The sequence below is a fragment of the Bufo bufo genome, chromosome 10 (genome assembly GCF_905171765.1).
Source record: "Bufo bufo chromosome 10, aBufBuf1.1, whole genome shotgun sequence".
Classification (NCBI taxonomy): domain Eukaryota; kingdom Metazoa; phylum Chordata; class Amphibia; order Anura; family Bufonidae; genus Bufo; species Bufo bufo.
The window spans coordinates 37,795,405-37,808,492 of NC_053398.1; the positions used below are offsets into that span (position 1 = coordinate 37,795,405).

Here is a 13,088-nt window from a genome sequence, read left to right on the forward strand (position 1 = left end):
TTGCAGGAAACAATCCTCTACTTGATGGAGAAACCTTCCTTTCTCTGGATCTAGTAAATGCCTCTTGTTATACAAGTCTGGGTAATGAGACGGTTAGACAGATTTCTGCATACATTTTTTTTATAATCACGCATAGTAATTAGGTCACCTCCAAACTACTGTAGGTTTTCTCTAATAACCCCAATATTGAAAATTAACCCAAGATTTTGATATAATTGGTTTTCTCCTGAAGTCCAGATGGAGTCCATGTATGCTACAGAGAACCCCATTGTTTTATTTTCATTTTTGGGCCCCCACTAATATAAGAAAATGATTTTAGGAGTTCATTCTGATGTAATGAAGACCATCCAATACTACTTACGTAATTATTAGCATGCTCAAGTATACAATAGGGATAGTCTTCCTTCAGAGCCATGAAAAGTTCATGACATCTCAAATGTTTGCATCCAGCTTCTTTCACATGACTATGTTCACACATCCTTACACCATGACGTTGCCCAGTCACATACAGCCCTGTATTCAGTAGACTGAGCAGACAGGACATTGCCTCCTACAAGATCTTCAGATAATTCAAATAATTGTGCCATGAACATTTCTGTGGCTTGTGAATAGAATTCCAGGAACAAATGCAATAATATATAATAATTATATTTAACCTAGGGCCTTAGGCATCCAAAACAAGGAGGCGTAACGTGGACAAACAAAGTCCCTGTGGCTCCTTACTATGGAGATGTGGGCATTCTATGTGCCACCTTGTGGTGGTCCATATGGTGTCGTAGTGGAGTTATCCTCCACTAGAAAAAAGGTCTTGTTGGGACAATGGAAGTTCTGCTCCTACCAAAGTAGATGCCATTTGGTCCTCCATACCTTGCCTGGAACTATATACTAATTTTGACAGGTTATATGATGCCTTGTAGGAAAAATGTACAGTTACCAGATTAATGTCAGAGATTAGTCAATTGCATATAGTGCAGGTAGTTTCAAGAGGTCCACATGTACAGTATATGCTGGTATCACTGGGCAAGGGTGACAGTGGAGGTTGGGGTGTCATAAAAGCAATATTCCCCTATTTCTATGTTATAAAATAGGCACTTATACCCAGAGAGGAGCACCTTGAGATGAGTCAGCATGCCACCTTCTCTTCCCTCAACTAGCCCAGGATTATCAGTAATCCTAAAAGCCAAAACGCTGTCTAAATATGAAGCACAAGGTATTCATTGACACAATTACTTTATTATGCCCTTGATATTTTTTTTTTTTAGCATGGGGCTAAAGCCAGCTGGAACCTGGGAAACAGAAGAAGATGAAGGATTTAGTGACTGGTCACAGAAGTTGGAGCAGATGAAACTGAAGGGAGCAGCTCAAGCCACAGAAGAAAGAGAGGAATTCAAACAAATGGAAGGAAAACCGAATGGAGACGTAGGAACTACAGAGGAAGAAGCTGGAGGTACACAGCCAAATGTGGAAGAGGAGGAAGATGAAGGGACATCTCGCTATGAAGCAGTTGAGGTATTTCTGCTAACTTCATTGCATGTTTAGTAGAGGAATAAATCATTTTTACATTTGCCACATTGTTATTACCGTACTCTGTTGCATTTATACTAAGTTAAGGGTTTAATAGCATTGACCGAAAGGTCTCCCAAACAATCTCAAGGAGAAACATGCAAAGAGAGGAGAGCAACCTTAGGCAGGACTGTAGGGAGAGTGGATGATGCCCTAAAGTGTAAAGGCATAATGGTGTGTTTTTACATGACAAAGGGTTATTTCAACCCCAAAACATGTTGTATGCACACCAATAAAGGTCCATGTTGTATGCACACCAATCTTGTGTCCCAGCAGCAACTCGTACAGCCCTGTACCTTTTTCTGGCTTTCTCCTGAAACACTGTTAAGGGGCACACTCTGATTAAAAGAAGTACTCCAGCAATTTGTTTTGGCTATATAGTGCAGCATAGCACACTTTTTGTATACCTGTTGTAGTTGATGTGCCATATGTGGTCCTGTTGCTTTGTTGGTTCCTTCTTCCACTATGATATGCTTCTTTTAGTGCAGCCTACATTTCACATGATGCCTGTAACGTGCCAGGGACAGAGGGAATGGGGTCTCAGACTCTCATCACACCGCACAGTGATAGATCAGTAATAAAGAACTTCTTTCCCTCAGAGTCTGTGTATTCCTATGTGATGCAGCTTCAGCCTGTCTCCCCTGCCTCCTCCTTGTGATTGTTTTCTCTCTGTCAGCACTTTGTACAAGCAGGAGAAAGGGGAAGCAGTGTGAAGCTGCATCTCATAGAAATACACTGGAGATTCTGCACACAGTACACACATATAGTATGGACAGGCAGTGTGATTTGGGGCAGTTTTATAATTCCGCAGCTAATCACTGTATGGGTCCATGTACTATATCACTGCCCTCATGGCAGAAATGATATCTTAATAAGTACTGGAGAGACATAAATAGAAACATAGAAAGCAAGATTTGTTGAGGAGTGGAGAGGAGGTTTCTGATAGCTGCCAAAAGGAATTTCATATATGATGAATGCTGTAGTGCACAGGTAGTCATCCACACAGGGGAGAGTGACTAATGTGCTACATAGTAAAGCAAGCTCTGTACTGGCAGTCAGACTGGAATGATATGACACTGCTGCCCATAGTGAGAAGGTTGAAAGTGTTTGGATGCAATTGAGCAGGGACGAAATAAATGCGCTGCCAGAATATTCAATGGTGAAATAGCATTATATGCTCTCCTCCTGAAGAAGCAATAACGTGAAACGCGTGTTGAGGGGAAGTCACCATTTTACACTTAATCTAAGGTATGTTACAGATAGTAAGGTCCATTTGCAGTATTCAAATGCCTAGGATGTGTTATGCTAACCCCATATATCATTGCTGTCAGTAACTAACTGAAAAGAGGTAGTCAGCCATGCTTTACTTTAATGAGATAGATGCGGGGCATACATTTTTTTTGGGGTACCTTTATACTATCATGCCGTTATGGTTCTGTGATTAAATATGTACTATGGCGCTATATGTTTGAATCCCTACTGTAATTATGAAATGGTAATTAGTATTTTTTAATCATGCTTAATAAAAAGTGAATTTTAAAGGAACAGAGTATTACTCATATGTTGTTGGTTTAATAGCATTATATGTAAAAAATTAATACCATACTTTTCAGAATATAAGACGCACCTAGGATATAGAGGAGAAAAATAAGAAAAATATTTTTCATCAAACCTCAGATCAGACCCCAAATCTTTATCAGACCTCAGATCAGACCCCCAATCTTTATCAGACCTCAGATCAGACCCCCATCTAACCTCTGTATCGGATCTCCATTACTCCTTTGACCACAGATCATGCCCCCAAGCTCCATCAAACAAAATAAATAAATAAACTTACCTTTCCTGTTCCGGACTGCCTGCTCTTTCTGCTCTCACCACTCTCTGGTCTTCTTCTGGCCCAAATTGCACTGTGATCAGACGTGGCACAGGGAGCAGTAAGTACCAGGGAGCAGTAAGTACAGTCAGCACAGTGCTACACTCACCGTTCCCTGTGCCTCCTGCATACAGATAACCACTTCTATTATGGAAGCAGTCGTTAGCATTTGCACTATAAGACGCACTTGCCATTTACTTGCTTTTGGGGGGGAAAGTCTTATGGTCCAAAGAACAGGCCTGATTCTCCCCCATGAGGATCATGTGACCTTCTCTATCACCCCCTTTTCTTAAAAATCTTATAGTGTTAGTTATATCTGCAACATATCTTTTACATTTGCATATTTATTTATTTTTTACAGGTGAATGATAAAGGAGATCCTTGCAATTACGAACACAGCAGTTATGAGGCCAATACATCAGAGACAATGACCGTCACTTCCAACCAATGGGAAACAAGGTAGAAGTCCTACCTTATATGCAAGCTTTTTGTAACCATTCTCCACTCTGCTCATGAGATGAGGATCCTGAACAAAGGACCAAACCCTATTAAAGGAGTATTCTCTTTGTTTAAAGTTATTCCCTATCCACAGGTCAGGGAACCGCAACGATCACAACAACGTGTACCTGGTACCCATCAGAGCCCCTAAAATGAACAGAGCAGCAGGTCGGGCAAGAAAAACGCTTCTCCATTCATCTCTGTGGGATTTCTGGAAATAGCCCAGCCCTGTACTCCGCTGTCTCTGGAACTCCTGTAGAGATGAATGAAGTGGCAGGGTGCATTCTTAACGTGTTGCTTCGGTAATGATGGGGGCTCCAATGGTTCCGGGCTATCTGTTCTCATGATTGGTGGGGGTCCCAGCGATAGGACCTTCACTGATCTAATACTAAAACTCCAATTCCAAAAAAGTTGGGACGCTGTGTAAAATGTAATAAAAATAAAAACAGAATGCAAAGATTTGCAAACCTCATAGAAACATATTATATTCGGAACAGAATATAGAAAACATGTTGAAAGTGAGACTTTTTACCATTTCATGAAAAAAATTAACTCATTTGGAGCTTCATAGCAGCAACACATCTCAAAAAAGTTGGGACAGGGCAATGCCTACCATTGTGTTTCATCCACTCTGCTTTTAATAAGAGTCTGTAAACATCTGGGAAGTGAGGAGACCAATTGCTGGAGTTTTGAGAGAGGAGTGTTGCCCCATTGCTTTCTGATGTAGGATTCTAGCTGCTCAACAGTCCTTCCCTGAAAGAGACGTTGTCTGGATGAGAGCGTATGTTGGTCTTCAAAGCCTCTATAAACTGTTCAGCATTGATTCTGCGTTTCCAGATACGTAAGCTGCCCAAGTCATAGACATTAATGCATCCCCATACCATCAGAGATACAGGCTTTTAAACTGTGCCCTGATAACAAGCTGGATGGTCCCTCTTCTCTTGAGTCCGCAGTACTCAGTATTGCTCATCGGCCTTGCCCCTTGCGCACATGGATTCCTGAAGATTCTCTGAATGTTTTGATGATATTATATACTGTAAATGGTGAAATATTAAGTCTTCACAACATTTTTCTGAAATAGTTTCACAATTTATTTTTCACAGTAAACCTCTGTCCATCTTTGCTTCTGAGCAGCAGTTTTCTATTAGTACCACTTACTATTCCAGCCTTTAGTTGCCCTTGGCCCAAATTTTTGGAGATGCGTTGCTGCCACCAAGTTCTAAATGTGTTAATTTTTTCATAAAATGGTAAAATGTCTTAATTTCAACATCTGTGAATCTATGAGATTTGCATTTTTTTTTGTTTTTAACTAAAACAGACATGTCAGGTACCTGTTACTATCTGCAAGCTTAAATTATATTTACAGGTAGGTTGTACTGGTAGAAGGAATGCTAATAAGGCTGAGATGGTCTTTAAAGGAGTTGTTCAGTTGTGCAAGAAATGTGCAAGAAATGGCCAACTTGGCCAGACCTGTAAAGGAAAGTATACTTACCTGCTTCCCGGCGCTGGCTGCCCGCTGCTTCTCCTCCAGGCTTGAGATGCTCCTTTGGGCTCCCTTGATGTAACATCTGATTTGACATGGCTGAAGCCAATCGCTGGCTGCGGCAGTGACCGGCTCCCATTATGTCATGACAAATGGTCACATGATGGAATTGGAACCAGTCTCCACTGTGGACGGTGATTGGCTTCGGCAATGGCAAACCGGATGTTGACATCGAGGGAGCCAAGCGCAGCATCTCAGGCCTGGAGGAGAAGGAGCGAGGAGCCAGGTAAGTCATCTTTTCTTTTCAGGTCCACCCATTCCTTCACAACCCCTTTAAGGGCAATGGCCTGTAAAAAAGATCTAAGTGGTCTTAATGTAGAATTGTTTGGCATTGGAACCCATTTCATTTTCTTCAGTTCCATTATAATTTCTCTCTCTTTTTTTTATTTTTATTTTATTCAAGAGAGTCTAATGATAATGAAGAAGAGAACAGAGCACAAAGTCCACATCCAAGAGAAGAAGCTCAAAACCTTGAGCAAGTGATGGAAATAAAAGTATATCAATTCGAGCCTTACAATGAGCAGGTAGGCTTAAACATAGAGGATATCCGATCCGAGGAGCAGTCAAGTCGCCATCTAGAAAGCTAGCTCTTCCCTCTGAGATCGGGCAGAGGATCTCAATACCGGAATTAAATGGTTTTTATTTTGCACCTCAGGATGCATCCGTTCTGTAAGGATGCGGTTCTGTGAAAAAGATTACGTAGAATATTCACCTGTAATTCCCACGGCGGGTTTTACCCATCTTTTCTGCCTTCCATACATCTCAATGGGTCACACCGAGAAGGGACATTGAAATTGAGGCACATATGTAATACAACAATAATAAAGCCATGTCACGCGTTTCGGGTGAAACACATCGTCCTTCCTCAAGGCATATCGTGAGGAAGGGTAATGTGTTTCATCCAAAATGCGTGGGATGCCATTTTTAATGGCACATTTTGGAAAAAAAGAAATGAGATTGTAACTATTGAGTGCCAGAAGACTACACTTGGAATTACTTGTTGCGTGCATGAATAAGACATGATATAAAGTCTTCTGTAATAGACACAAGTACTGATATGTTGGCTGTATTCTTTGGCTTATGATACAGAGAGAATCAGACGGTGATAGATGGAGGCCCGAAGAAGTGAAAAGGCAGTCAGTGAGCAGTGATGGAGAGGACAATGATGGCACTATTACAGTAAAGGTCAGCACTGTTACCCTAAAGGAGTTTTCCACTTTGTATCAACCTCCCAACCCTTCCTGACATGGCGATTTTCTGTTCTTACTTTTTAATTTTTCACTCCCTGCCTTCTTGGAGCCATAACTTTTTATTTTATTTTTCTATTCCCAATAGAGAGAGAGGGAAGTTTTGAAAATTTCGGTTCAGCAGCATTGCCGAATTTTGACATTGCTTTCCATTGTATGGAGCGGGTGCAATGACGGGGAACAGCGATCACCCTGTCCCACCCCTCATTATTTAACCCCATTAGAGGCCACGTTCAATGCTGATCACGGCATCTGTGACTCACGTTCAGCTGCTCAGGGGTTAATCGGGGTAAAAAAAAATAATTTATACTCACCTCATCCGCTTGATTACAGAGAGGCTGTCTGCTCCCGTCTTGATTGAAGAAAACCCGCCAAAGGACTTGCGGAAAGCGTGATGACGTCACCACGTGATCATCACGCTGGGCACGCACGGTGATGTCATCACATGGTAAGGTCATCACGCTCTCCGCAGGTCCTTTTGCAGGTTTTCTTCAATCAAAACGGGAGCGGATTGCCTCTCCACAATCAAGTGGATGAGGTGAGTATAACTTTTCTTTACTTTCAGCCACCATTTTTGGAAAAATGAATTCGTTACCACGAAACCCAAGTAAATTCGCCTTCGTGGTGAATCAAATTTTCCCTGAAATTCGGATCAAAATCTTGAATTCACATAGCCTTATGAGGACTTGTTTTGCAGGATAAGGCTCCATTAACACATCCGCAATTCCGTTCCGCATTTTGCAGAACGGAATTGCGGACCCATTAATCTCTATGTGCGGCCCCAATCCGGAAATGCGGACCCGCACTTCTGGGTCCGCATTTCCGTTCCCGAAAAAAAATAGAACATGCCCTATTCTTGTCCGCAATTGCGGACAAGAATAGGCATATTCTATTAGTGCCGGCGATGTGCGGTCCGCAAAATGCGGAACGCACATTGCCGGTGTCTGTCTTTTGCGGATCCGCGGATCCGTGGATCCGCAAAACACACACAGATGTGTGAATGGACCCTAAGTTGTACTTTCTAATGGAATCATTTAATATAGCATAGGATATAGTGGGAAGGTGGAAAAAAAATTCCAAATGGGTGCAATTGGAAAAAAAACACAATTTCGTCAATATTTGTATAGTTTTTCTTTTGTTTTAATACTGAGAAAAATAAAAACTTTTGAAAAAAATATTTTTTTCTTTTCATCACCATATTCTGACCCCCATAAGGTTTTTTATAGTTATAATTTTTTCTTTTTTTTATTGTTTATTTATGTTGATTTGAAATTTTATATTTTTTGTTTACTTTTTTTTAGGTCCCCAAGTGGACCTATATCATTAGATTGCAATTTGTATTGAGTGATGGAATTTTATCCATTACCCTATACGTAGACTGCTATTTTACAATTCAGTGCTGCCACCTGCTGACCTGAATTGAAATATACAAGTAATGAGCCTAGAAGCCTAGTACAAGCTCTGGCTCATTACCTTCATAGAATGCCTTCCCCAATCTGTGCCCAGGGGAGGCATTCCTGACCGCCAATCGCGTGCTTCTGGGTTCTAGTCCTCTCAGATGTCATGGTTACATTTGATTGCAGCATCTGAGGATTTAAATGTCCACGATTGGCATTACCGCTAGTCGCGGACCTTATTCCCAAGTATTTTAACTCAATAACTGGGCTTGTGAGGCTCTGAAGACTATATTCCCAGTGAATTACCTATTTTCAACCATTACTCATACCCAGGAACCTTATCAGACAGTGTCAACTCCACTGATAAAGTACATATAAGAACTCCTAATTTATTCCAGACTGAGATTCTTGTGAATATACAACAGTACAGCAGACAAAAAGATAATCTTTTATCAGGATTTAGCAGGAGATGTCTAATCACACCATGAGATCGATAACAGTGAACTAGAGACAGGAAGAAGGGAAGGAGCAATAGCTAGAGAGGGTAGCCCCAGGAAGGTAGCAGGGACAAACTTGTTCAAAAGGCAAACTGACTAGCATAACAGCAATATACAATGAATAACACTTAAGTCAGCGGACATGACACCGGGTGTCTGCTGTGTGAAACTACTATACTATTGCAGTGGATGTTGGGAAGGGGTTAAAATCATTCGTTATGAAGGTAGCTGTAATGTTGCAATGTATTTATTTTATTTTTATTGCTGCTATCTCCCGTTCTGGGCTGTGGTCACATGACCATGTCCATGCAGCTCTTTCTTATTTCTTGTGTTGTTATGTCCATGGGTGGAGCAGTGATAAGGCAGTGTCTATGTAACTAGCTGGCGGGAGGAGCTATAAACTAGCTGGGCGTTGTTAGGGGGGGTGATAGGGGAGTGTCTATATAACTAGCTGGTGGGAGGAGCTATAGACTAGCTGGGCGTTGTTAGGGGCGGTGTTAGGGGAGTGTCTATATAACTAGCAGGTGGGAGGAGCTATAAACTAGCTGAGTGTTAGGGGCAGGGATAGCGGAGTGTCTATGTAACTAGCTGGGTGGGAGGAGCTATAAACTAGCTGAGTGTTAGGGGCGGTGATAGGGGAGTGTCTATGTAACTAGCTGGGTGGGAGGAGCTATAAACTAGCTGAATGTTGTTAGGGGCGGTGATAGGGGAGTGTCTATGTAACTAGCTGGGTGGGAGGAGCTATAAACTAGCTGGGCGTTGTTAGGGGTGGTGATGGGGAAGTGTCTATATAACTAGCTGGTGGGGGGAGCTATAAACTACCTGGGTGTTGTTAGTGGCGGTAATAGGGGAGTTTCTATGTAACTAGCTGGTGGGAGGAGCTATAAACTAGCTGGGCGTTTTTTATGGGCGGTGTTGGAGCTGTGGCAGTGAAAGGAGAAGTGCATCATGGGTTTGGTTGGATACAGCAACAGGAAATGCTACATACAGGATGGAAACAAATTAGAGAGATTGATTTATATATGCTTCTGTCCTGTACCCCATTTTTGTGTTTCAAACTGCATAGCTATTTCCAAATACTTCATAGACATAACATACTGTCTCTTTTCTGTTTTATGAATAATTAGATTACTGAGAGAGCAGAGGTCCTGAACCGCACCATCGAGAAAAGGTACATTTTGCTTTGCCAAATAAAATAACTGTATTGAAATGTTTCTATAAATTAATAACGCCATGTGAATACGGAGTACCGCTAATAGTAAGTGGGGACATAAATCACAATGAATAATGTCTTGGGCCTTTTACACATCTCTGTGATGACAACTGTGGCAAGTCAGTGGTTCTTCCTTGAAGATGTCCGTGAAGGATCTATGTTCGTGCATCCTTTTTTTGCCCTCCTTGTGTCATCTGTATTCCCTGGACACTGCTAGGTTGAAAATTAGTTTCCTACAAATGGTCCGCAAAAAACTACTGACTGTTTTTATGGACCCATAGAGTATAATGTCCGTCAGGGATCTGTGATCATGGATGAAATAAGACATGCTCCGTGGTCTCACCACACATCACATCTGACATCAAAGTCAATGTTTCTGTACACGTACAAGTTGTGGTTACAAGTGTGATAATATTGTGGGATAATAGTGACTTTTTATCATTTTTTTCATATTAGACCTCATGCACACGACCACATTTTTTTTATCTGTGTGCTATCCTAATTTTTTGCACACTGACCCGTTCATTTCTTTGGGCCCATGCCGACATCGATATTATTTTGCAGGTTTGTGCGGCTGTTCCACAGATTATAGAACACGTAAAATTCTGGTCTGTATTGTGGATCAGAATAATCATTTCTAGTAATGGGAGTGAGAAAAATGCAGAATAAGCACAGAAGATATACATATTTTGTGGTTTGCGGACTCAAATATGGACACGGTCATGTGCAGGAGGCCTCAACCTAGTGCTCTGGTCAGGGAGCTTCATTTTGTCAGTATTATAGACTTGACACAAGTATATTAGTTTAAAAAAAGGCTGAGAATTATTAGTTATTATTGTTGTTTTATTGTTATTATAATTTTTTTATTTTTTATTATTATATATAACCTGTATATATATTCAGTATTATTATTATTATCATCTAGTCCAGTATATCTAACTTCTTACCTGTGTGTTCTCCCTGTCCACCTCCATCTTATCCTTTCACGGTCTTACCTTATTTTTCAATGTGACCTCACATGGTGTGACCTTCCTTACAGCAACAGTATTAAGAGAAGTGAGCCTCCTCTCCCAATCAACAAGATTGATGATCGCCTGGAGCAGTATACGCATGCTATAGAGGTATGGAGATGTTTTTGAAAGCTGCATATGCCTTAGAGATTTTTATATATTTTTTTTATAATAAAGGGAGCGGTCACATTGTCCATGCAGTGCAATCTGCACATGTCATAGAGCAGGAGGAGCTGAGCAGATTGATATATATATAGGGTCATTTATAAAACTGGTGTAAAGTAGAACTGGCTTAGTTGCCCTTAGCAACCAATCAGATTCCACCTTTCATTTTCCAAAGGAGCTGTCAAAAATGAAAGGTGGAATCTGATTGGTTGCTATGGGCAACTAAGCCACTTCTACTTTACACCAGTTTGATAAATGACCCCAATAGTTTTATAGGAAAAGATTTAGTATTCCTTCACAGATTCAGTTAAAAAAAAGGAGAGATAAAAGCCTGGATATGCAGTTGTGTTCAAAATAATAGCAGTCAGACATCACTAACCTGATCAATCACTGTTTTTGGTAGAAATGATATTTCTACATGGCAAATAATTTCCTAGCAGGTGTAGTAAAGTAATAGAAATATAAAAGACTTAACAGTCATGCCATGCATGCTGCTGATTCTCTGTAATTCAATCACTTATTGAAAGGGGCATATTCAAAATAATAGCAGTGTGGAGTTCAATTAGTGAGGTCATTCATTCTTTGAGAAACAGGTGGCAATTATTGCCCTTAAGGAAGGAAGGAAGGCAGCAAATGTACATGCTGGTTACAGTGCATTTCTCTATGAAATTCTGAGTAAAATTGGTCGTTCCAGACATTGTTCAGAAGAACAGCGTGCCTTGATTAAAAAGTTGATTGGAGAGGGGGAAACATATAAAGAAGTACAGAAAATGATAGGCTGCTCAGCTAAAATGATCGCAAATGCTTTAAAATGGCAACCAAAACCTGAAAGACGTGGAAGAAAGGGAAAAACTACCATTCGATTGGATAGAAGAATAGCCAAAATGGCAAGGACTCAGCCAACAATCAGCTCCAGGAAGATCAAAGAAGGTCTAAAGTTCCCTGTGAGTACTGTTACAATTAGAAGACGCCTATGTGAAGCCAAGCTATCTGCAAGAAGCCCCCGCAAAGTCCCCCTGTTGAAAAAAAGACATGTGCTGAAGAGGTTACAATTTGCCAGAGAGCACATTGACCAGCCTAAAGAGAAATGGCGCAACATTTTGTAGACTGATGAAAGTAAGATTGTTCTTTTTGGGTCTAGTGGCCGGAGACAGTTTGTCAGACGACCCCCAAACACTGAATTCAGCCTCAGTACACTGTGAAGACCGTGAAGCATGGTGGCGCAAGCATCATGATATGGGGATGTGTCTCATACTACGGTGTTGGGCCTATTTATCGCAGACCAGGGATCATGGATCAGTTTGAAGACATCAGAATACTTGAAGAGGTCATGCTGCCTTATGCTGAAGAGGAAATACCCTTGAAATGGGTGGTCCAACAAGACAACGACCCCAAACACACCAGTAAACGTGCAACATCTTGGTTCCAGACCAACAAGATTGACGTTCTGGAGTGGCCAGCCCAATCCCTGGATCTTAATCCAATAGAAAACTTGTGGGGTGACATCCAAAATGCAGTTTCTGAGGCAAAACCAAGAAATATAGAAGAACTGTGGAATGTAGTCCAATCCTCCTGGGCTGGAATACCTGTTCACAGGGGCCAGAAGTTGGTTGACTCCGAGCAACACAGATGTACAGCAGTTCTCAGAAACAGCTGTTATATAACTAATTAGTTAAGGGATTCAAAGGAAAGCTACATCTTCAAACATGTTTCAGTTTATATAGTGAATGTTTGAGTTTGTAAAGAAGAAGACAAACACTGCTATTTTTTTGAACAGTCTAATATTCACTTTTCTTCAATAGTTTTAGAGGAACAACACAAATTTGATATATTTTTCTTCATGTTTTGATTTGAAATAGAATGTGTAGTGTTCCCAATGCATTTGTGTGTAAAGAAATAGAAGTTATTAGAAGGATTTTGAGCTGTATTCACTTTTTTAAACACGCTGCTATTATTTTGAACACAACTGTAGGACTTTGTTCTCAGCTAAAAAAAAAAAGGACTCCCGAATGGAAGTCAAATAGACCCTATTATAGTCAATGGGATCTGTTTGGCTCTATTCAGGTCAGTGATGTCCCAAAT

General features: G+C 40.9%; 1 protein-coding gene across 3 annotated transcripts in view; it reads left to right on the plus strand.

Moving 5' to 3' along the window:
* The window catches only part of LSP1 (lymphocyte specific protein 1), a 65,693-nt gene that overhangs the window by 41,096 nt on the left and 11,509 nt on the right, over nucleotides 1-13,088 (plus strand). For 2 of the 3 annotated variants that reach the window (XM_040409800.1, XM_040409801.1), the window contains exons 3-8: nucleotides 1,263-1,509; nucleotides 3,798-3,895; nucleotides 5,881-6,001; nucleotides 6,567-6,662; nucleotides 9,746-9,789; nucleotides 10,871-10,952. In XM_040409800.1, coding sequence (XP_040265734.1) covers nucleotides 1,263-1,509; nucleotides 3,798-3,895; nucleotides 5,881-6,001; nucleotides 6,567-6,662; nucleotides 9,746-9,789; nucleotides 10,871-10,952 — 688 coding nt within the window. The remainder of the gene's footprint in view (nucleotides 1-1,262; nucleotides 1,510-3,797; nucleotides 3,896-5,880; nucleotides 6,002-6,566; nucleotides 6,663-9,745; nucleotides 9,790-10,870; nucleotides 10,953-13,088) is intronic. The other variant, XM_040409802.1, reaches the window with a different exon arrangement.